This window comes from Metarhizium acridum, assembly GCF_019434415.1.
Source record: "Metarhizium acridum strain ARSEF 324 chromosome Unknown scaffold_255, whole genome shotgun sequence".
Taxonomy (NCBI): Eukaryota; Fungi; Ascomycota; class Sordariomycetes; order Hypocreales; family Clavicipitaceae; genus Metarhizium; species Metarhizium acridum.
Genome location: NW_027094022.1, coordinates 87,133 through 110,069, shown reverse-complemented (window position 1 = coordinate 110,069; position 22,937 = coordinate 87,133). Strand labels below are relative to the sequence as shown.

Genomic DNA, 22,937 nt, shown 5'->3' with positions numbered 1-22,937 from the left:
AATTTGGTACTACTACCCCGTTCCTTGGTCGATATCCGCTACGTACCCGTGCATTGCGTACCATCTTCCAAATGCAGGAGATATCATCAGCTCAACCCCGCTTCCGCAGACCCGCAAGCCGCATGAAACAGAAAGTGAATACGAAGCACCCATGAGAGAGTAGCATTCCCCCTCACCCTACCAACAACCAACCTTGGCTGCCTAGGCTAGAGCACGAGCCGACGTCAGTAGCAAACCAGGCACCTGACCTCGATGCTTTGCCGAGACTCGCACGCCTGGTACGCGGCGTCTTCAAACGCCGAGTGCAGCGCCCGGCGGGCCACGACCGTGTCTGAGTCGAAGCACTTGATGAGCAACACGTCCTCGGGCGTCATGCCGTGCTTGTAAAACCACCGGTGGCTTGGATTGTGGCGGACGACCCACGACTCGCCGACAAAGTCGTCCTCAGTCATCTCGGCCCCGACAAGATCGGAGTCGGCCACGGAGCCGGCGTCAGCCACGGCAATGGGGTCCTTGAGGATGGGCTGGATCGGCCTCCAGACGTTGATGATCTGATACCGCCGCTTGAGCATCTCGTCAGCCTCGGTGGGGAACTCCCAGCGCAACCGCCGCTCGGCACCATGGTACGACTGGTCGACGTGAGTTCTGGTGACGGGCCCGCGGTTGGCCAGGTTGTGCAGGCCCAGGTGGTGCCACTGGGTTGGGCCACGCCGCACCTTGTGGTTGAAGACGTGGACAAGCCGAGCCCCCGTCATGGCTTTGAGAAGCTGCTCGCACTCTGGGTAGTAGGTGCTTTGGATCTGCTGCTCGTCGGTGAAGGCCTCCTCGCGGCTCTTGTGGCGGCAGTACTGGAACCCGTGGCTGTCGAGCGTGTACTGGTCCTCGTCGCCGCTGATGTCGGTAACCACAAAATCCCACGCCTTGTGCGGCCGTTTGTTGCTGATTCTCCCCTTGCCGATGAAGATGGGCGTCGGCTTGGAGCCATCCCCGGGGTCGTCCCAGTAGTTTAACGTAGTCGCCACATTGTGTTTGTTGACGGACATTGTTTCGTGCATTCTCTCGCTGTGGACCAGGCAGGCTACCAATCTCCAAGTCGACACGCCTTTCGGTTTTGAAGCAAAAAGTGCCTCGGGAACCTTCCTAGCTTGGCGAGCAGGGGATAGAAAGATCAATCTTTTTTGGCGATGAGTTGAAGGTACGACTCTGCACGAGTTCTGCTGACTCAGCTCGGGATTGAGCGATTACGTTTCCGCACCCTTTTGGCCTTTTAGACTTCAACTGCGGAATTGTGACGAGTTGAAACAGCCGACTCAAAATCCAAGCCTCGAGTGAATTATAGCCATGGAAGACGGATTTGTCCTTGTACCCAGACCTGGGGACGAAATAGGGTGGTCCGAAACCACATGCGAGTACTTACCCGATATCGACCATTTCATCCGTGGCTTGGAACCTTATCTGTGGTCCCTGAACAGCTTCCTCCACGACAACCCCGAGCTCGCCTACAAGGAGTACAAGGCCCATGATGCATTGACCAGTTTCATTCAGTCCCAACAGGGCTGGCACGTAACTCGATCAGCTTATGGGTTGGAAACGGCATGGGTGGCCGTCTATGACAGCGGCCGGCCTGGCCCAGTGGTCTCGTTCAACGCCGAGATGGGTACGACTATGCGCCTTCTGAAGCTCTCTCTCTTGAGTATATCACTCGCAGTACTGACTACTCATCGTAGACGCACTTCCAAAACTGGGTCATGCATGCGGGCACAATCTCATCGCCATGGTGTCCCTGGCCGCTGGTCTCGCCACTGCCGGAATGCTGCGCCGCCACCACCTCCCCGGCAAGGTCATCATTATTGGCACACCGGCTGAAGAAGGCGGCGCTGGCGGCAAAATCAAATGCCTCGAGGCAGGCGCCTATGCAGACGTCGACGTCTCACTCATCTCGCATCCAGGAATTTTGAACAACAGCCCGATGGTCCGAACAACCGCCTTCACACACCTCAACGTTGCCTACTACGGCCGCGCAGCCCATGCCGCCAACAGTCCGTGGCTGGGGATCAACGCGCTTGACGCCCTCATAGTCGCCTACAACGCTATCTCGGTCCTACGCCAGCAGACAAGGCCCGACGACGTTGTAGGTTTGCAAATCACAAACGGTGGGAATAAACCCAACGTCATCCACGAGCACGCTGCTGGCGTTGCCGTGCTCCGTGCCGCCAGCTCATCCCGATTGCAGGAGCTGCAGAGGAAGGTCGAGGCCTGTTTCAACGCCGGGGCTGAAGCTACGGGGGCGAGGGTCGAGATCGAGGCTGTGCCAGGCTACAAGGACCACTTTCCGAACCGCGTACTTGCGGCGTCGTACAGAAAGTACTGGGAGGCCATGCCCGATCAACCCGACCCGCCGCTACCACCGCCAGGGCATTTCACGTGGGTGAAGGCGAGTACAGACCAGGGAAATTTGAGTTATGCTCTGCCGAGTATGAATGTCAGCTTCGCTATTCCTCCTGGTGCCGAAGCGGGACCGCCACATACTCCGGACTTTGAAAAGGCATCCGGAACCAGGGGAGCGTTTGATCGGGCCATGAGGGTTGCCAAGGCCATGGCTGGGACAGCAATTGATGTATTTGCAACGCCTGGCCTGTTGGAGGAGATACAGGAGCAATGGGGGCGCGATATGAGCGAGCAAAATGGCAATGGACGAGGGACGAAATGACTGGCGACTGAAGATGGATTTAGGATGTACATACCTTCCCTGCAGATATCGAGGTTGAACTCGTATACCGACATTTTGTTTTCGCTGAATAGAGTATTTGGATGTTATAGGTAGTCCCGGGAGCTGTAGAGGGGACGTATATTCAACGGTGGGCCCCTTTGAAGATGAAATAGAACCATGACTGCAACCCACTACGTGGCATATTGCCCTTTTATCAGCTCCTCTCCCGCCACCTTTCTACATTTGTTCTTCAGAGCTTGGACTGAGCAACAGAGAAGCGGAAAGAACGTTTCGAAGCCTCTCTTTACGAACACAGTCATCTGATTTATGCTCGTCTCATGAATATCATAGTATCCTTCGTTCGCTACAACTTGGGCCGGATGTCATATGTGAAATATTTACTACTACACCAACCAGATTCGAAGGTCATTAGATACAAATTCGATCCGATTGACATTACTCCAGGTCTAGGAATGAAACGGAAAAAAATTCCAATTTTCATATGTATTCCGCTGAAATATTGACCATGAAGCACCACATTTCGTTGCATAATGCGTAGATAAACAATCACGCTGTGTCTCTCTCCTCTATCTTCAGTCAATGAGACCCTTTGCCCCTTTAAAAAAGGAAATCATGCGCATATCTGTCTGGCTAGTTGATTAATCTCGTGGACTGGGCTACTTTTCTGCCTGACGTCACGTATTCATAGGCATTATTACCTATGGTGCATCTGACTTCAAAGCTCTTGTAGACACTTGGCACAGCAAGTTGGAAAGCAAGTCATGCTCCGGACCCCGTTTTTAATAATGTCGACCTCACTGTCTCATAGAATCTTTCATCGCGGCATCAAACATGCTCTTTCTTTTTTTTTTTTTTTCTTTTTTTTTGGCTACGACTCAACAGCATCTGCCTCTTCTATACTGTCATTAGACAGCCTTCGCTTGGGTCGGGATTCAAGACGCCGGGAAGGACTCGGTCGGGATGCCAAGGGAGGCGTCGGGACCGGCTCCGACAGGCTCTCGTTTGTGCAACATTCTTTGTTGCCCAAAGTAGTAACTAGGGCAGCTTGAGTGCCCGTCGAAAAATTTGTAGGGTTGGTGCAAGATGTTGGTTCCTCTGAACTGATTCGAGTGCTGTACTCCCAATCTCGACTGCTTCGTTTCCATGATGGTGCTGCCATTTGCAGCGATTCTGGCGAGTGGACTGTTTCGTCATTTATCGTCGGCATGGATTGGCCCATCCTATCAGGTTCCACAAAGTACTCACTAGAAGCAGGCGGTCAGTATTGCTGTATATTTAAACTGTCTGCCTTTGAATACCTTGCCACAGCCAAGCGAGACCCATTGGATGTGCCAAGAGGGCTTATTTCGTTTCTGAAATCTCCGGCTAAAGGTACTGCCGTAATGGAACCGCGGTGATAAGATTTCGGCACCAGTAGATCTTGCTTGCTCTCTTGTGCAACTTGATTCCGTGAGACTGGTGTTGCATCGCGGGCTGTGTCCGAGTCGTCCACAAAATAGTCGGGATATATCCTCGCTCTCTCAGCACTGGACGAAGGCAGGAGGCAGCTGGATACCAAAATGTAGCCCCTCCATGTCTTGACAATTTGGAAGTGATCTTCCATGCGGATTTTATCCTAAACGGGATGTTGTTGTTGAAGCTCCGTCTTAAAGGAAGGGTGTTACAAGCTCATGGCCGCTTGTGCAAAGATGCCGATTTATTACATCAGACACCAAGGGACGCGCAGTCCCTTGCTTGCTTGCTTGCTATTTCATCCTCGCACCCATTGCGGGGAGCGGCGGCAACGGCGTGCCATTGTTATTGCGTCGATGGCCAGGGCATTTTCGTGGCTGACGGGTAACGCAGACAATCGGAACTTGTGGTGTCGATCGGCTGGTGGGCAGATGGGCCACTGGGGAAAAAGAAAAGAGAAACATGCGGCTATCCGAATGATGCATAAAGAAGCCTCAGTGGAGAGTTTGCGACATGGCAAAGCCACAAATCTTGACATCTCATACACATCTCTGTATAATGTCTTTCCGAGTCAGCCCTAATGTGCCTTGTTAGCTTTTTGATGTGAGACAAAAAACTATCCTTCTGTCTCATTCATTTGCCTCATCCGCAGCGATGACTCCCAGAATTCGCTCGGCAGATCGGTAACTTGGATCAAGGCACTGGTGGCGGCACTTGGTGCGAAGGGCCCAACGTTTGGGGGCTGTATAAGTGGGAATTTGAATCAAAAGTCTCAAATGTCTGGCCAATGCGTTGAGTCTTTGCTCAATCACACGGCAAAGGGCCAGAGACTCGGCACTTGGAACATGAGATAGCACCCTGGAACCATGCAGCCGCAGAATAAGCCAACCCGCTTACCAGCTCTAAGCGTACGACGAAAGGGTTAGGGTTGGGGTTGTCATCTCCAACACGCCCCCAAAAAACCCCAAAACGATAGCGGCGGTATTCTTCTGGATGTCTTGGAATAGCTTGAAACTCACTCGCGTGCTGGCTCCAGCACCTAGAGAGCTTTGATGTATACCACGCATAAATACAGCATACAGCACACTTCTAAGCATGTTAAGAAGTCATCCGTCCGCTTGGCCATGCATTGTGACCTAAAGGTCTCGAGGGGCACTGCGCTGGTCGTCACAGGGATGGGCTCCTCCCAGACACCCAGAGACAACATTTGAACAATAGTCTTTCTTGGAGAGTTCCCGACAGGCACCGCGTAGACTTGTTATTGGGACTCCGATTGCAATGGAATATGAACTCTCCAAAGCTCTTCCAAGAGACACCGGCTGGGGCAACGATAGAATCCAACGACGAAAAGCGTGGTGGCCTGTACACTTTCCCTCGACTAGCGAGTGTGTATACGTACCAAGTCATCTGGTGGGGGAGAGTTCGGAGTAATAGCCGGCAATAAAAAGGACTTGACATGGAGACATGGAGTGTGGATGACCCGACCGTTGCTCGCGTACCTGACCTGATGACCACCATTACCACTACGATCTTAGGCCTAGTACAGCGGAGTAATAGTGGAGCTATAGTAGAGTTACAATATCTAATTTCCTAGATGACTGCTTAGGGTTCAGATTGGCTCAAGTTAGGTTATGTAGGTGTTAGGAGTTAAGGTTACGGTCAAGGTTAGCTATAGCATATGGGATGACTTAATTAGGCAAGAGCAGTGGTCGGGTCGGGTCAACTACAGCGGTCGAGTCAGGTCACGTAGACGAGCAGTAGTTGGGTGGTATGCATTCTCGCTATGGAGGATTCGGCCTGGCTCGTTTATTCAGCTTTCGGTCTCGATTCGTCTTTGAGGAGGCGGGAGTGGCGTGTTTCTCAAGGCATGAGGCTTTTGATTGGCGGCGACTTCTGTATGCAACTAGAATGGGCTCAGCTATCCAATATATATCTGCACGTAAGAAAGGGTTACATTCAATATACTCCGTACTCCATAAGACCTATGATTCACTCCGCTGCGTTTCTGCAGTGGCTTGATCACAAGACCGAAAGCTCAAATCATCTCTGGATGAGAGGACGGGCACATGTATCTCTCGGAAAGCATAAATACCTGCCCGCCTGCCTCTGCTCCCAACTGATGATTCAATCTCATCCATCAAGTCTAACCTACTGGACACCTTTTACCATCGCTTCCACCATCATTTTCCAGCAAACATGAAGTTCACACTTGTTGCCATGGCTGCCTTTACCGGGCTCGCACTCGCCAGCCCCATCGAGGAGCTCGACAAAAGATACACCGACTGGGCAGGCTGCATGAAGATTTGCAACACGCCGACCTGTGCCATCAAAGACTGCTGGTCGTGGTGCAATAGGGTCTGCTGCAAGGAATACTGGAACTCGACCTGTTAAACTATAAAGACCTTCTCCCTGGGCAACTTGATGCATCTTTTGGGGGACGGCTTTCGTCGGTCAACGGAACTTACACGAGGTTGAGCTTCAGCTGACCACCAGCTGATTATGACTGGACAAGCAAATGAAGTATGGAAGGGCATATGAAGGGAACTGGTCATGTAATGAGCATACGAATATTAGCACATTGAGAATAACGCCATGACCTTGCATAACTATCTATGACTATCGTTGGGCAGCATTGCATGTGTGGTCCAAGCCCATGTCTGCTAGTTGACGTCCCGCCACACCGATGAACCGCGCCGATGAACCGCGCCGATATCCGGTGGAGGCGTCAACGGTATGTCCAGTATGGCCTTGGTGAATGAAAAGTGGCCGTCACAGTCAGGAGGCACAAAGGGCAGCGGGCCTCGTCAGAGCTTGTCCCCCCGCCCCCGTTGTCGTGACCAGTCGCACGTAAAGCCCAGCCATCTTGTTGACTGTTGTTGAACTAATAAAACAATGTACATGGAGAGCAAGCCACCTACAACTAATAGTGAAAGTCTGTCCGCGGCTTAGCATGACAATGATTGAATGCTGGTAGACATGTCAGCGCAAAACTGAGCGGTCAACTACTGTCAAGTACGTCGGTCCTTGGAAACGGTGAAAATGCCATCACAGGGCTTGGCAAGTTGTACATGGCGTAAGGTTGTGCAACTCAGGGTTGCTCACTTTCGTCTGTCGGGCGGAGTTGATGCAGTTCACTAGAATATCTTCTGCTATAGCTAACTGACCAGGCCTTCCAGTCACGTTCCGGTGCCGCCTAAAGCGGTGGCTTAAACAGCGCTTTCTGGAACTAGACTGTATTTGTCAGGTAGCATAATTCTTGTCAAGAGGCAGATCAAGCTTGCATCCTCTGCCCGCAGTATTTCTGGGGTATGGCAAATGCGGACTACCCAACACAAAAGGCGGTCACTAACAGGTCAGCTGTGGGTAGGAGGGAAATCCAGTCAACTTCAATACACCATTGATGGACCATCCGAGTGTGATTGTGACCACACGTACACGGTCGTGAAGGATTGTTGGTACGGACATGAATCACAACGCCACAATCGAGTCCAGCACTTGTCCTTCAAATTCTTCAAATTGAATTGCTACTGTTCATCGGCAAGAGCACCGCAAAGATTTTCGACAAGCGCAGTATGCTCTTGCAAATAATAAACAGTTTGACCGTCGGTGATTGCAAACCTCTTCGAGAGGGCTGGGGTTTTCATGAGTTCGTTTTATCACATGTTTTTCTAAGAGTAAGACTCACTTAAGTCTCACGCATTTTTACGCTGTATATCGAGCCGTTGGCATTCCGCAATTAAGACTACCCCGCTATCATCTAGCCAGTTGACTAAGGACCTTACAAATTAGGCGGTTTCGCTGCCCAGTGCGAGTCTACAGCTTGTAAGCCCTCAAGAAGAAGCTATTCAGGTGACCAGACCTTGATCTCGTGCTGCAAGAGGTTCACAGCTATACGATGTCGTAATCTTCGTCTGCTAGATCGCAATGAGAAACATCTCTGGCTTGGTGGCGTTAGGTTGACTATCTTTGGGGGCTATAACTATTGTCCTGTCCTCGTTATGCCCCGAGAAGTACAAAGTCATGAGATATCTCAAACTCGTCGCTCGTTCACTGTCAACATGCTCTAATCTGAATTAGATAAATTCCATGCCAGACTCATTGTCTACCTTCTGTACCGAAACACTTCACCGCCACAAGGACTTAATTACACCAATTCATAATGCCGGCCAAAGTTATTCTCCCCGGGGACAGTTATTCAAACAACTAACTAATTGTTGACAAGGTCACAATAGCTCAAGAATGGCTTGCAGCTCGCCTTTTCCTCCTCTCCAAGAAGAAGAACACGCCAAGGTCGCTGATTCAATTCACGCCGAGCGCCGAGCCCTCCCCATGGTGCCCGTGACAAAAAAATACTTTCCACACCGCCAACGCACCTGCCCAGCTCAAGGACCTTTTCGGCCTAAACTCTCGGCTTATTGTCTGCCACTTCATGTTTGAGCCTACTGCCGAGGAAGGCTGCCGCGGGTGCGGCTTCATGGCCGCAAATCTTCGCAACTTGCTACAACTCGCTCAAAAAGACGCCACAGTTTTTCTCGTCTCTCGTGCTCCCGTCGACAAAATCACTGCGGTCAAGACGAAAGACTTTCTGGGGGTTCAGTGGGTGACAAGTTATGGTAGTGATTTCAACTATAACCACCACGTCACATTGGACGAAAACGTCACCCCCGTCGAGTATTTCAAAATGAAAGAAGAACTTGATGCTTCTAGGCAGGGGTATTGCGCGAGCGGAGAGCAGCCTGCTTTAAGCATTTTGAAACTCCATGACGACCAAGTATAGCCATACCTATTATTCCTACTTCCGTCTCAATGAGCGTACTGGTACTATTGCTTGGTTTGACTCGACACCTGCTGGGAGAAAGGAGGGGCCTGAAGGTCCAGTCGAATTCAAGCTGCTATCGACTATCTAGGGATGGAAGAAGAGTGGCAACTAATGATTTCACGTAACGGTAAGTTCTGTTTTTTTCTATTCTTTTTCTTTTTTTATCTAGAAACTAGTCTAGTGGAAGGAAAAAGCTACCAAAAAAACATTTAGGCTAATATGCTTGCCACTCTTTATATTCGAATAATGATACGCGATATCTGTTTCTGCACTCTCTTTTCTAAGAATTCTATGTTGACTTTCTAAATAAGACGAGAACTTATTATATAAGCTACGCATACCGTTCATTGTTGATTATCTCACACTCTTCCCATACAAAACATTCTTCATCATACTCTACGAAAAAAAGTGGTATGATTACGCTACAGGCTTTTCCCCGGGTTTTTATTCCCGAGTCGAGTGTCTGGGAGATGTGATTCCTTCATCAGGGTAATACCACGGGTTGAACTTTGTGCCAAGATCATCTAATCGTATCACTAGCCACCTCAAAATCTTCCAATATGGAACCACGCGCACCTGCGGTAAGGGTCGGACCGGATCCAAGTGCCAGTCTAAAAACGGTAGTTCTTATGGCATGTGTAGCGAGAAACTTACGTGATTAGACAGCACTAAATTGCACTGTTATAGTTTAGAACGGCGTGAAGAAGAAATGCCACAATAAGAAGCTCTAATGGTAAGCGGGTCGGTCCGGCTAAGAGAATATTTATTTAGGGGTTAAATTACAGTAGCTCTTATGCCAGGAAGTACTCGCCTTGACCCAGACGGTAAGACTTTTGGAGCGCACCTCCGTATATATACAAAGTCGCGGGAAAAGACTGCATGTCGCAGGTAGAACAACGGCAGGGTGAGACGTGGGGGAGCGGGGTAACAACAAATAAGATACCGGGCCATGAACGCGGGATACTAAAAATATACTATAAGGCTTAATAATAAGCTTAACCGCAAGAAAAGTAGGGCATAGTAAAGATCCTGCGCACCTAGCAAAAAGTTACTACGCCTCGAGCAATCCACGACTATACCTGACTATTATATTAGAGAATCTTGGATGGAAATATTATAGTGTATTTCTCTGTTTTCTGGCGTTTTGTACTCTTGTTATTTGGGTTGGGTGCCCTGAAACAAAGGGTCTGTCTTTGGAAGAAATGACCACCATCTTTGATGGTGAGCACTCGACACTGAAGCATGGCGTTTCTGCCAGCCTTGAAAGCAATGGTAAGTCAGGAGGTTTGATTCAGATGGAGCATGCCGAGGTGTAGGACCGGCAGCGTCGACACATTGTTTTGTCGCCACCGTGAACCCAGAGTTCTGCAAGCGCTGTCAAATCGGCGATTAGAAGTTAAGCGCCATATATGAGACACCTTGTTACGTTGCAAGAGTGGGAGTTGGTATACCAGGTTATCACAGTTATAATGGTATCTAGTTCAAGGCTGGGATGAATTTAAAATACTACGCCGCCCCTTGCACGTTGGAGCTGTCAACTACATAAATGTACGGGGAAAGCACATGGACAATATAAACTTCCGGCTCAGCATGCTACTGTGCCGCGGTGGCATCTCGAATAGAACGACCAGAGTCAGAGCTTAAGGGAACGCACGACGGCAGGCGCAGGGTTTTTATACCAAGACTGGAACGACTTAAAGTGACGTGCCATTTATTTAGGCATCTAGTTCTGTGCAGGTTTCAGCGGCAATAATACTCAACGAGGCCTTTTAGGCGCTCGTCAGTCTCGTATTGCTTTAGTGCCGTCTCCCTCCACCGTGTCCAGTCTTGACCGGCTCCAAAGACTTCAAGTATGGCACTTGCCAACGGCAACGCGCGTGACCATTTGGGTTCCAAAGCCAGACCCCAGAAGAATCTTCGCACCTTCTCATCCGTCACACAGCTAGAGATGCCCCTTTGCCGCAGTGCATCCTTCAAGGCAACATCATCGGAGCTTAGCGAGACCTTGCCACGGCACAAGGCACTCATGTCGGCAGTGATAAGTGATGGCCCAAAGGCTTCACGTCGAGGTACGACACGTGCCATCTGCCAGTCAATAATACCGGTAATGTGAAGGTTTTCGTCGACGAGTAAGTGGTCGCCTTTGTCGTCGACGTGCCTTAAAAAGAAGTCCTCTCGAGATTTTGCTTCTCCTTGTTGGGCTAGCTGAGATGCGCTGTCCTTGAGAAAACGGTACACCAGGTAGGCATCGACAGGATACTCGGTATACAGTTGGCCATCCGCAATCAGCTTCAAGTACTGCTCGGCGAAGGCAGTATAATAGGCGGTCGAATTATGAAATGGACCATGAGGAGTGAGGACGACGAACCTGTCGCTTGCTACCGCCGACACTTCAATGTTGGATAACTGAAAGCACAGAGACCCAGCTTTGGGAAAGGGGTGGTGTTCCAACTCGAGCAGGATTTCGGCCAGGTCACCCCAGATCCTTGCCTTTTCGTCCTCAGTGGCCTCTTTGCCGGACGCACCCTCGCCTGTCCAGGGTCTTCCTGGTAGTTCTTCCATGAGAAGGAAACTTAGGCCGACACCATGGTCGGCTCCATTACCGCATACACCATGACCGAATGCTTGAGGTGCCGGCACCGTGGTGGTTTCGAGGAATTTCAACGTTGCGTACTCGCTGAGTATCAGATAGTCTGCCAAGGAGACGGGAAGACCAACGGCGAAGCTCGCAACGCGAGGAATTCGCAGGAGCCATGAGGGAGAGCCGTCGTGGAAGCGAATGCGGGCATGATAGTTGGCGCTTCCCATGAGGGCGCCCGGTCCAACTTTGGAATAGTGCTCGATACTGCAACTCCTGCCACCATTCAGCCTGGACGCATATTGGCATGCAGCCTCGTCATTAATCTGAGAGCGAAGACGATGGATCTCGGCGACAATCTGTGACGTATAAGTTGCATCATCCAAGGCCTGTTCCTCCGGCCACATTTAGTATTCGATTTTGAGAGGTTCTGAAACGGGCTGCGGTAAAGAGAAAAGGGACTGGTTTCGTACCTCGTCGCACGTATGGAGAGGAGGAGACCGGTGGGTGAGGCATAGGTGGCGATTACAGCTATCGTATCCGCCGGTTGCTCTGACGCTTGGCCTTTCACAATCTGGCACTGAGCAGCTGAAGAATCTGGGCGCCATTGCGAGTATAAGTTTGACCTGAGTCCTATTGGGAAAGTATTGACGGTCAACAGTTGTCGCGGGACATCTTCAGGTTTTCACGCACTGACATGAAGATAGCACCAGACTCCTCGTACGGCGCCAAGGTGCACGAGCCACCCCCGTGTGAGACCCAGCCCATGCGACCCAACTGTGATGAGGGCTTGGAATAACTTCGCATTCAGCTAATCATCTAATATTCGCGATAATATTAAAGGTTCTTGGTTCTCTTAAACCCTCAAGGGTAGATAGTAACCCTTATTTATATTAAATAGCGGCAAGTAAGCGAGCCTAAAAGCCCAAGGCCTTAACTCGGTCTCGAGCCCTTGTGTAACTATCGTCGGGTTCAAGGTTCGGCCTGTGTCTTCATGGCAAGTCAATGTGAAGAACCGTGTCGAATCAAGCTCGGGCATTTCCTGATTTGGCTGGACGATTTGCCATACATAATCTCATGCAGTCTGAGCTGTCGTATTCTGCCTAGGTGTGTCTTGCTACATGTCGAGAAGCAAGTTACTACGACCCGCCAAGGGGCCACTGTGCTTGAGAGCAATGGCGCTCTTGGGGCTCGCTCTGTACATGTATTCGACATTTTGTTACGTCTGATTTGACTTGACGCAAAAGCTGCGAGAGACTGAGGGGTTCCTTCTAAGCTCGTCTGGAGGAAATCCAGCTGGGCCGAGACTATGCAGTTTTACTCGAGATGAGGTCTGGAAGACATGTTCTGCAGTTACCCTGCTGCGCTATGTCCAAGTCTACGCGAGATGAGCGGCAACGCGGACATCTTCTTTGTTGTGCTTGAACCCGCGTGCGGTGTTGCTCCACTTGATAGCAACCTGGTTGTTTGTTTGTCCAAGACGTCTGTGCCTTTTTACGTAGGACATTTCTTGTCCAGAGGGAGGCTGGTGTTTCCTGGCTGACATTGCACATTGGCAGTGTATGTGGTTCCCTCCTTATTTCCTTGTTGGACCGTCCCGCTTCCGAGTACCTCTGTCAACATCTTACAGCAACAAGGGACTCGGACTATGAAAGACAATGACGACTGGGTCCCGCAACAAGCGAGATTGGCAGCGCCGCGGCTCAGGATTTAAACAGGACAGTACGGTAGTTGCCAAGCCAGTGGTCAATAGACATAGTACTCAGCTTCGGTGGCCACATGCGTGTGCCAAATCATGTTAGGAGGTTGAACACGCTGTTAAATAGTATTTGTCAAACAATTGATTCAACATGTAGTCGTTTCGTACGGTCAATTCACGGCCAAGACGGTCAAACATATTACTAGGTGCGTAGTTGGCCAGCAGAATTGGCGCCATGTCGTCACATACGGGAACCTTCGATCTTCTATGGTTTAATAAAGTCCCATTTCTAGGCTGGCTCTCAGGGCCCGCAGGTACGGCTACGTTGGCACCAATATTCTCGGCACACTGGCCAAGCGCCACGCGGAATACAGCATTACCGCTCTCTTGAAAAAATATATGTGTCGCCAAGCACTTCTCTCTCATTTTCGATAGTCTCAAATCGTCCTGCCAAAATGTCTATTCTATCATGCTCCGACAAGGGCCCGGAGGGAAAGGACGAGCCAGACATCCTAAAGAAGCAACTTCACTTTGAAGGCGGTGACGTTTCATTTTACATCTTTTTTGCTTAAGCAAACATGAAAACTTCTTGATCACCCCGACCGGTACTAAGACTGGCTATGGTACCCTGGCTTAGCCCCAGAGCTCCCGGCCCGGCACCGGATCCTTCCGATCTCAGCTCGACATGCTATGTCGCTTCACAAAAACACTCAGAAAACCATGCGACTCTTAATTTCGGACCCAGCCAGTCAGCTAGAAAGATTGACGCATAAATTCGAATTCCTCAGTGTCCCCCAAGCAAAAACTGATGCGGCACGAGGAGTAGATGACATAATATGCATCCTGAGAAAGACGAGGATGTAAAGTGTGCCCTTTCGTACTACATGACTTCCTCTGCTAATACTGTGTTGGCATCTGCGACTCATTAAGCGGACCCTGCCCCAGTTTCTCATCTTTCAGAAACGGCTCACTCAAGGACCTTTTGGAGGTCAAAATGAAGAGAGAGCCCCCAACCGCATCTGAGTGGAGGGCCTTCAAGCTGTGCACCTCTTTAATCCTTTTTATATTCTATGATACCCGACGATGACGGCGAGACAAGCAGAAGCAGTTCATTACTCCCCTTCTTGCTTCGATAAGAAACTTGACGCATGCAAACTGACGTGGATGAGTTGAGTCCTGTAGAATATGCACCGCCATTAGCCTTTGTCACAGACCAACTGCAGTGGTGACCAGTGAGAAGCCGCATTCTACCTTGTGCGGGATATCGCGGTTAATATTAGTCTCAGTGTGATGGCGCAGTGCAGGCTGTGGCATTGCCTGCGAGACCTGGGACAATCAGACCGCCAATGACCCCAGCCGCGGCACGAGGTCGAACTAAACTGAAACAGTCGCAAGTTTTGGATGCTATATAGTATAATGGAAGACTGTATCCTCATGATTTGATAGGTTTATAGGCCCGGGCTCTAATCGGGGCAGAATCACAATCTTCTGGAGCCATTGTTCAAAAATTGTGATATATTCTCCATAATAGAGCAATATATATACGAGACACTTATTAATAAGCGGAAATATTAGTAAAATAAGCTATTATAATATAATATAAGATTAACTTTCTACTTGTAATAGTAGAACAGAGATAAATATAAAAGTAAAGCTCATTTCTCCTAATCTAGGTCTGAAATTTCCTAACCTTTTTAAGGCTAGAATTCCTCATCTAGAATATTACATTTACGGGAATAGTCTTCTATTTTAATAATCCGGACCTTATAGCTAGCTAGATACTAGTATAGAGGAGCACTCTTTCTCAGTGGCGGTTACTCTCTATTTGAATTCGTGGTTGTATGCTCCTCCATGATAACTAGCGCTTACTCGGCAGGCATGAATCTTCTTCGGTATTGGCAAACCAAAAGTGGTCTTGGGCCGTCTGCCAGAACCTCTTGGAGCGGAAGTCACGGATTGACACCGAAACCCCTTGGGGCAAATAACGCCAGCAGTCTCGATATAAAGCCCAGAAATGCAAGTTTTGCGTATCTCACATGACCCCAACATCAAGCGCTGGATGAGTCTCTTCTGACATGATGGCCGGTTCGAGTGTCCCTTTCATGGGTCGCGCTGGCAGCGGGAAGTGCACCATCACATCTCTGCTCAGCGCTTGTATAAATCAGATTTCTTCAACTGCCCATCGTTGTCCGCCGCGTCGTAGACGTTCTCGCCTATCCCAAGCTCCCAGCATGAAGTAAAAGTCCACGGCGGACTCACAACACAGCATTAGGCAGTGTGCGCGACAGACCAGCTGTCCACTGGGCATCCATAAGCTGGGTGTCAATTGATGTGCGAGTTCAAAAGCCGCCTGGCGTTTTGTTTCAAAACGCAGCCCCTTGCCGCGGCAAGTGGGAAGCGGCGTGACAACGGAAGGTGCGATTGGGTCATAAACCACTTTTCGGCCGCCCGTCTTCAACCAAGTCCCTTGGTCACAACCAAATCCGGTCTGGTGGTCTAGTGGTATGATTCTCGCTTAGGGAGAACCCTGATGCACTGCTTGCGAGAGGTCCCGGGTTCAATCCCCGGCCAGACCCATCTTTTTGCCATTTCTTTAAATAGCCTTTCTTCCGTTTTGAAGGAAATGGATCAATTTCTTTTGCTGGAAAATGAAGGCTGCTCGGGTGGATGGGTTACAGAGTTTGTGCGTGCCCCACAGGTCCAAATTGGGGCTAAGTTGTTTCTCTGGATCCGCCACACGTTTTTGCTCGAGGGGCGGCTGTCCCACTAAACAGAGTCCCATGTCTCGGCCTGCTTGCCGCCGACACGCATTTAGCGCTGTGACAGATGAAGATATGAGATCTACTTCATAATGGTAGCCTTTGGATACTACCATTGACAGACCTCAGCTCTTCCTCCGTCTTTTCTAGTTCCTCCCTCACAAGTCATGCTCCCAACCCACGAGCTCATTGAAGATGCCCTTTGTGCAGTTCCGAGTCACATCACCCAGTGTCCCATGACATGAGATGGCTTCAAATACAATGTCGTCACTGACCTCGCTAGCACCCAAAAGCGTGATATCTTGCTGCAAGCGCCAAGGCTCGCATAGGCTTGGAGAGTTTTGGCCCAAAAAGTTGTTTGTGTAGAGCTTTTGCAAATTTGTGGCCCCGCAGGTTGAATTGGTGAAGCAGAGCAAATTCTTCAAAGGCCCGGGGATAGACACCTGAGAACCCCCAGTCTAAAAGAGCAATTCGCTCGCCAACTCTAATGTTGAACTGGGTAAGATCGCAATGGCAGATGGAAAGTCGCTCCCCTCGCAATTCAACCCGATCTGGATACTCTGCTTCGTCCAGCTTCTTGTTGATCCAGTCCTCCAGCTCTGCCAAATCGTTAAAAGTGCGACCTGCCCCAAAGTCCGCGAAGAATCTATCGATAGGCATCTGTTGGTCAAAAGGTCCTAGTGGTACGCTCGGTGGTAGTGGAATATCCCAAATATGGCGGACAGCGGTCGCGACGGCCTCCATTGCTTGCTCGGCTGCTTGCGGATGCTCCTTGTTGAAGTCAACATAATCCCTGCCCTTCACATTCTCCATGATGATGTATGTCATGGGTGGATGACCCGGCCGAGATGTGCGGAAAGCGTCGAAAACTTTGGGAATATGGACGATAGCAGGATCCGCATTTTCGTGTACATATTTTTGCATCGCGGCTTCCGCCAACCTCACCGTCACGCCGTATTTAATCCAAATCTGATCGTTGTATGCAAAGCCGCCAGGCTCCGGTCCTTTCGCGTCACAGAGACCTGGCACAGCATCGCGAGGAGGTATTTGAATCTGGGCCATTTTTGTTTCTGAACCAAGGATTTTTACCCACTTAGTTGGCAACGTGTACTCCGTAGTGGGCTCCAGGAAATGAGATCGCCGCACAAAGATTCGTCTTACGGGAAAATATTGAGCCGAGGGGATCCAGGGCGATGAGGCTACCCTACAGCTAAGTTGGGGTCGGGTACTTGTCTCGTCCAGCTCGCCTTGTACAATGGTTAGAGTCGTTTGAGTATTAATACCGTCTGGTGCATCAGCTTGGATGTCACAGTGAGCTGGAATGAAGTTTCAAGTATCCAGTCAGTTTTTGTGGCAGCTGGCGGTATGCTAGTGCCAGTCTCTTGGGGCTGGGCTCCGCTCTTATTCTCAACTCTGTCTGCCGCAAACACCTCCAAAACACCACGAGACGTGCCTTGTTCACGTCCTTGCCGTCCGCCAGGCCTAGTCTACTCACGACTTTGACACACCAACTCGTCGCTTGTTCCAAAGAAACCCTCTTTTCTTTCTCCCGCTGTTCCTACGCGCAAGACAGCCAACATGCAGGAAATGAGTGTGAGCTGTCGGCCAGTTCACGAGTCTGTCGACGCGTTGCTAACGCCCTCCCAGGTCGCCGACTTCACCTCGAATTCCCAACGCCCATTTAGCCTTGGCGGCTGGGGAAATGTTAGGTCCATCATTCCCGACGTCGAACAGTACCGGATGCCATCTAACAGCTTTCAGCGGTCCCGGATTAGTGTATGCACTGCGTTGCGAGGCCGTCAAAATTTCTCGCGGTAAGGAGTCATGCTAACCACCTTGAATTCAACCAACAGACGGTAGAATGTTTCGGAGCCTCTTGGCAGGTACATACACAGCCGTAGTCGTTGGCATCAGCACCACCCTCGTCGCCAGCGCTCTCTGGGGGACAGCCACCCTCCCGTTCGTGCTTGGTTCATCTCTCGGCTTCACCATCGGCAGTCTGCGGTGGTACGTGTCCGCCGAGAGAGCTGCCTTGTTTGACCTGTATAGGTACCCTTCACTGTTGAGGCTTCATCTTCTGGCGAACTTCCCATACCACGGCGAGTTTAGCCGCAACGGAGTCGAGTGGTATACGCCTGGCAGGCTCAAGTCCAGCTGGACGTTGAAGAGTATGTTGGTTGCAGCCTGGCTCTCCGCACAGCCGGCGATTGAGGACATTCAGACGAGGACCGAGTCAGAGGTTGTGGCTGGTTATACTGTTGATGACTACATGATGGACGGGAATCGAGAAAAGGAGGAGTAGGCAGCCCGGCCAGAACAACGGTTTTTCGGGCGCCTGTCAGCTTTCCTGGGTTTTACTTTGCGAAAATTCAACTGAAAATTCTATTTAGGGAAAATTACTGCTCATATGAGACATAACGCCTTCGTGGATCGCATTTCCTTCCGCCCGCCGCCGTGAGCTGTACTCGCGCTTTGCGTCATATCATATGCGTGTCGAATATGGCGGCACTCTACTGGCGATCTCGCCTGTTGGCCCTGATTCAGCCCCATGAGCGATGCGAAGCCTCTGATTTCGGTATTCTGCTCCCCATATAGGACGAGCCTCCGACGAGTCTCACGTTCCTGCAGGCCCAGGGCCATGACCGTCAATCGGTGCACCATCTCGCTTGCCAAGAACCCCAGAATATCCAACACGTCGTCACTGGCCTTGTGGTCCGCTACGACACCCAGTCCGCACCATTGCCGGAATTTTACCACCCGACGCCTGGTAAAGGAAGCGTGGCGGTATTCCGACCATGTTGCATACTCAGCGACAGTCATGTTGAGTGTTTTGGCGTCGGCAGCCCTCAACTTTTCCAGATTCCTCGCATCTAGCTCCTCGTATGCGGCCGAATCGACTGGACCTGGTGGGAGCTCACCATACCGAGTGTTGATGTCCCAAGGAAGCCTGGCTGAAGCTGCAACGGCCCTGCTAGTCTCCGATGCATCGCCCAAGCCGCCTTGCATCGTGTCGGCGTCTTCGACGTCCACTTTTTCCATGTCTTCGTCATCGGTCCTTGACGATCTTCGAAGTGCCTTCAACGAGAGAAACTTTTGAACTCTTTCGACTCGCGCAGCGTCGTGTCGGAATTGGAAGATGAGGTCGTTGTTGGAGAATGTCCGACAGCCACGCCGGGAAGCATACTCGTCAGCTGTGGTTATCTAGGCGAATGCTTTAGCTACAGTTGCCGTTAAAGCCGAACCTGGTGCAATGAAGGGTATATTACTAGGTGAATCACTTGAATTTTGATGATAGTCTCGATCAGGGATACGGTTTCCGTGGATGCGCTCTCAGTCTCGCCCGCGACGTACATCATCTATTCGAGATTAGACTAGAGGTCAAAGATGGGACTGATATCCCGTACCTGCCGGATTTCCGAGGCGAATACGGGTGGCGTAGACATGATGGAAAATGGCTCTGGTGCGCGTAGATTTCTAGGCCGATGTCGATGTGTGGAGGGTGCAGGCCGAAATGCGCCTCTGGACGATTAGACAGTATTGGTAACTTTAAGATTTAGAAATATTGTTTTTATTTGGGGTAGTATAGAAGGAAGAAATCTTTGTCGAGTTTGTGGTTCGGGGTGAAGGAATAGAGTCTCCCATTTTATATTCATGGCCAGATGGGATGCTGCTCGCCCCGGGTCCCGCGCCGACTTACACGCATCTGACCCAACCTGCGTTGGATTTGACGAGCGACGCAGGGTCTTTTTCGACGGGGCATGAGCTTGGGCTTGTTCAAATTCCATGTGGAGACGAGGTGGCTGCGCATGTGCTTTTTCTACAGGAACACGGCCAATGACGAGGCGAGCTCGGAGTTTCGCTGGATTTAATGGAGCATTCAGTAAGCTCCCAGTTTCTCTAAAAGATCGACTTGCCTCGCCTTGTCTTCCGTTGGTACTCAGCTGGCCCTGACTTTTCAACCGTCAGCTTATCAAGGTCACCACCCACCCCGGACCTCTTTCGTGAGCGATGCGATACATTTACCGCCTTCGAGGTGTCGAGTCACCCCAGGTCGCGCAGGCTCAAACACATGGTCTTCTTTGGAAAGCATGTCGTCGATTGTGAAGAGAAGCTACTTGACAACTTTTGACGGACCACTTCGCTTGTTATCCCTGTGTTTATAAGGCCTGATGCTACTGAACCATAACTACGATGGATGCCTCTTGAAAAGTTGACGCCAGGATGGCTATAGTCCCCGACGCTGAGGCGATGTGTCTGTTGGTGGCCTTTGGTACGTCGCGTATTGTTGCCATGAACGGTTTACTCACTCGTTGGCCAGATGCTGCACTTCATTATGCCGCAATCTTTCAGCTGTCGCCGGTGTCCAGCAATCTCAGCGGCCTGAAGATCTACAAAGCACCCATCTTCATGCACACAACAGGCATCTAAGGCGTTATGTTTGGATGCCAGGGCGCAGTATTTTCGTTCCTTAGTATTGTTGTTCCTGGTGTAACAAACTAGCAAGTTCAACCGGCTCGCCAGACACGCGAGACACGAAACTTCAAACCTCGACACTCACCCACAATGTCGTCAACGGCCTCTGTGAATGCCACAGGACAGCTTCTTGTTGCTCCCTCCGAAGACCCTTGAGCACCTCAACAGACACTATCAGGCTTCTCACCATTGAGCCCGAGTCGAGCAAGCAAGGATACCTCGTTTGCAGTCTTCACGTCGCCGCATTTTCTCCGCCACGAAAGTACGAGGCTCTATCCTCCGTTGGGGCGATGAGTCTGTTCAGAAGACCATCATCGTCGACGGCGTCGGCGTGACAGTGACGGAAAACCTGCACGCGGCTCTGCAATATCTTCACGCTCACCCGCGCGGCTGTCCGCTCTGGATTGACGCCGTGTCCATCAACCAGAAAGAAAGACATCCCCGAGAAGAGTCGTCAACTGCGAATCATGCCGCATATTTACTCTCGCGCTGCATCTGTGCTTGTTTGGCTGGGTACACAGTACACCACTGTCGATGTTGACGTCGACAGCCATCTCCAGAAAGCGGTACAAGACGTGAGCGGCGATGAATATTGGCAGCGGGTGTGGATTCTCAAGGAGTAGGAAAAGCTCGCCAGATTCAGGTCTGTTTCGGCAGTGTCGGACCGCTGGACTGGGATTGCTTTGTGCGGCATGTTGAGAAGCATGCCGGGAACAAGGAAAACATTGGTCCCCTTGCATTACAGGCCATGAGGCGGACCAAGTACAGCGGTAGCTGCTCTCTGAAGAAGCATTTGAACTTTTGGAAAATCACCTCGATGCCCTGTGCAAGGACCCCAGGGATAAGATTTACGGCCTTGTAGGGCTGTCAGTCGACGGCCGTGACTTTCCGATTGACTGCGGCAAATCCGTTCTGGACGTTTGGGCAGACACGGTCCACTTCATGGGCCGTAGGAATCTCCAGGCAGAGAGGAATGACGAAAAAGCAGCCTTTTGCAAACTACTCAGGAACTTGTTGGGAGGGGACAAGATGCAGAGCCTCAGTGGCGTTGTGCAGTTCCAGCACAATCCGGGCAGCCAGTCCCTCTATGACCATCTGCGCGCCGAAGGAAGAGACGAGTGGGCGGCGTCTTCTGTCGAACTTGCGACGACGTGCCTGGGCAGGATCATCTCCATGGGGCCTTTGATTTCGGAATTGCGCGCGTTGCTTGACCTCGCGGACAAGTGGGAGGCGGAGCTGCAGCGCGTCTATCGCAACGAGTATGAAGATGTCCTCGACGCGGCGCACCAAGTGCTGATGCAGCACATTCTGGACGACACTGACTCAAAACTGCCCAAGTTGACGTGTTTCGAAAATCACCGAATAGACTTCATCACGACGGACCACATGCATTCTCTGTATCCGTAATCAAAGTACGACCCTGACGGGAGCGATGAGGACGACTGCATTTCGCCCGAGTGTGAAGGATCCTGGAACTACGCGTCAAGGATTTCCGACGAGCCGCGTCTCGCAATCGTCAAGGAATCCAGTCCAGAGACGTGCCGTATAAAATCGCCATTGTCCCACCGACGGCGCGGCTCGCAGATTTCATATGCGGCGCGAAGGAGCTCCGATGAAGCGCAATGTCTTGCGACACGATTGCGGCAACTGGACTACGCAGCATGTGTGCTGGACAGCGGTGATGAAGGATCTGATGGGGGAGACGGCCGCGCCAGGCGCAGAGGCGAGTGAGGTACAGCGGGTAGAAGGCATATTCACGCAGATTGTGAGGATGGACGCCAGGGCCTTTTATGCCCTGCTCTTTGGCAACGATGATGGGATGCAGGAACTGAAGGACAAGTCGCGCGCATTGGCTGTGTAGGGGCGGCAGTGTGCTGTTAGCTCCAACTGTCATTCAATCGCAATCGACTCGGTGCGTGTTTTGGGAGTCCGGCGCTCTGTAGCATGGAAATGACGATGAGCTTGGCTCTGATCAACCAAAGTGTTTGTTTCCTATTGCCCTCGTCATAGCTTACTTCAAAGCTTCTTCAGCATGCTCCAGGGTTAAAAGTTATGGATAGGTGGAACGTGCGAGTCGTCTCAAGTTGGAGCTTGGCAAAGCAAGGATGCGATCCCCCTTCTCATGCCTGCTCATAAGGCTCGGCAAAGACAAAGATGAGACGACGCGTTAATAATCCTGAGAAAAATTCACGACAACTATGCGCGCAGTCAAACCGCCACCTCCCCCGCCCTAATTCCGCGTCTTCGTATTGCTTTCCATCATTGCGATGCGGCATACAAGTTTGCCCCAAGTGTACCGCTGAGAGCATGATTGACCGGTCGCAACTGAAGATCAGACAAGCTTCTTGCCTTGAGTTTCCAAACTGTATGACTTATACTAGATCTATCATGTAAATTATAAAACGAATCACTTCCCTATGCCTTTA

The 22,937-nt window shown here is 50.8% G+C and overlaps 9 protein-coding genes and 1 non-coding gene across 10 annotated transcripts; 4 read left to right on the top strand and 6 right to left on the bottom strand.

The window, feature by feature from the left end:
• Positions 1-224: 224 nt before the first annotated feature.
• J3458_012283 (uncharacterized protein) lies at positions 225-1,043 on the bottom strand (the record flags this gene model as incomplete). The annotated part of the gene is made up of 1 exon (XM_007817533.2): positions 225-1,043. The coding sequence occupies one exon, from the start codon at positions 1,041-1,043 to the stop codon at positions 225-227; it is 819 nt and encodes a 272-aa protein (XP_007815724.2).
• A 101-nt stretch (positions 1,044-1,144) lies between these two features.
• J3458_012282 (uncharacterized protein) lies at positions 1,145-2,898 on the top strand. Its single transcript, XM_066120009.1, has one exon. The coding sequence runs from the start codon at positions 1,775-1,777 to the stop codon at positions 2,708-2,710; it is 936 nt and encodes a 311-aa protein (XP_065974955.1). The 5' UTR covers positions 1,145-1,774; the 3' UTR covers positions 2,711-2,898.
• A 171-nt stretch (positions 2,899-3,069) lies between these two features.
• Positions 3,070-4,573, bottom strand: J3458_012281 (uncharacterized protein). Its single transcript, XM_066120008.1, has 2 exons — positions 4,030-4,573; positions 3,070-3,975 (listed from the first exon to the last, which is right to left on the bottom strand). Exons 1-2 carry the CDS (start codon positions 4,332-4,334, stop codon positions 3,600-3,602), a joined length of 681 nt encoding a protein of 226 aa, XP_065974954.1. The 5' UTR covers positions 4,335-4,573; the 3' UTR covers positions 3,070-3,599.
• Positions 4,574-10,742: 6,169 nt separating this feature from the next.
• J3458_012280 (uncharacterized protein) lies at positions 10,743-11,987 on the bottom strand (the record flags this gene model as incomplete). The annotated part of the gene is made up of 1 exon (XM_007817536.2): positions 10,743-11,987. One exon carries the CDS (start codon positions 11,985-11,987, stop codon positions 10,743-10,745), a length of 1,245 nt encoding a protein of 414 aa, XP_007815727.2.
• Positions 11,988-15,764: 3,777 nt separating this feature from the next.
• J3458_012279 lies at positions 15,765-15,855 on the top strand. Its single transcript has one exon. It is a non-coding gene; the product is annotated as a tRNA-Pro (tRNA).
• A 33-nt stretch (positions 15,856-15,888) lies between these two features.
• On the bottom strand, positions 15,889-17,125 carry J3458_012278 (uncharacterized protein). The gene has a single exon (XM_007817537.2). The coding sequence runs from the start codon at positions 17,098-17,100 to the stop codon at positions 16,318-16,320; it is 783 nt and encodes a 260-aa protein (XP_007815728.2). The 5' UTR covers positions 17,101-17,125; the 3' UTR covers positions 15,889-16,317.
• Positions 17,126-17,899: 774 nt separating this feature from the next.
• Positions 17,900-18,340, top strand: J3458_012277 (uncharacterized protein; the record flags this gene model as incomplete). The annotated part of the gene is made up of 1 exon (XM_007817538.2): positions 17,900-18,340. The coding sequence occupies one exon, from the start codon at positions 17,900-17,902 to the stop codon at positions 18,338-18,340; it is 441 nt and encodes a 146-aa protein (XP_007815729.2).
• Positions 18,341-18,441: 101 nt separating this feature from the next.
• SPT3_2 (Transcription initiation protein spt3) lies at positions 18,442-19,077 on the bottom strand (the record flags this gene model as incomplete). The annotated part of the gene is made up of 1 exon (XM_007817539.2): positions 18,442-19,077. The coding sequence occupies one exon, from the start codon at positions 19,075-19,077 to the stop codon at positions 18,442-18,444; it is 636 nt and encodes a 211-aa protein (XP_007815730.2).
• Positions 19,078-21,453: 2,376 nt separating this feature from the next.
• J3458_012275 (uncharacterized protein) lies at positions 21,454-21,918 on the top strand (the record flags this gene model as incomplete). Its single annotated transcript, XM_066120007.1, has 1 exon — positions 21,454-21,918. One exon carries the CDS (start codon positions 21,454-21,456, stop codon positions 21,916-21,918), a length of 465 nt encoding a protein of 154 aa, XP_065974953.1.
• Positions 21,919-22,027: 109 nt separating this feature from the next.
• Positions 22,028-22,405, bottom strand: J3458_012274 (uncharacterized protein; the record flags this gene model as incomplete). Its single annotated transcript, XM_066120006.1, has 1 exon — positions 22,028-22,405. One exon carries the CDS (start codon positions 22,403-22,405, stop codon positions 22,028-22,030), a length of 378 nt encoding a protein of 125 aa, XP_065974952.1.
• Positions 22,406-22,937: the final 532 nt, after the last annotated feature.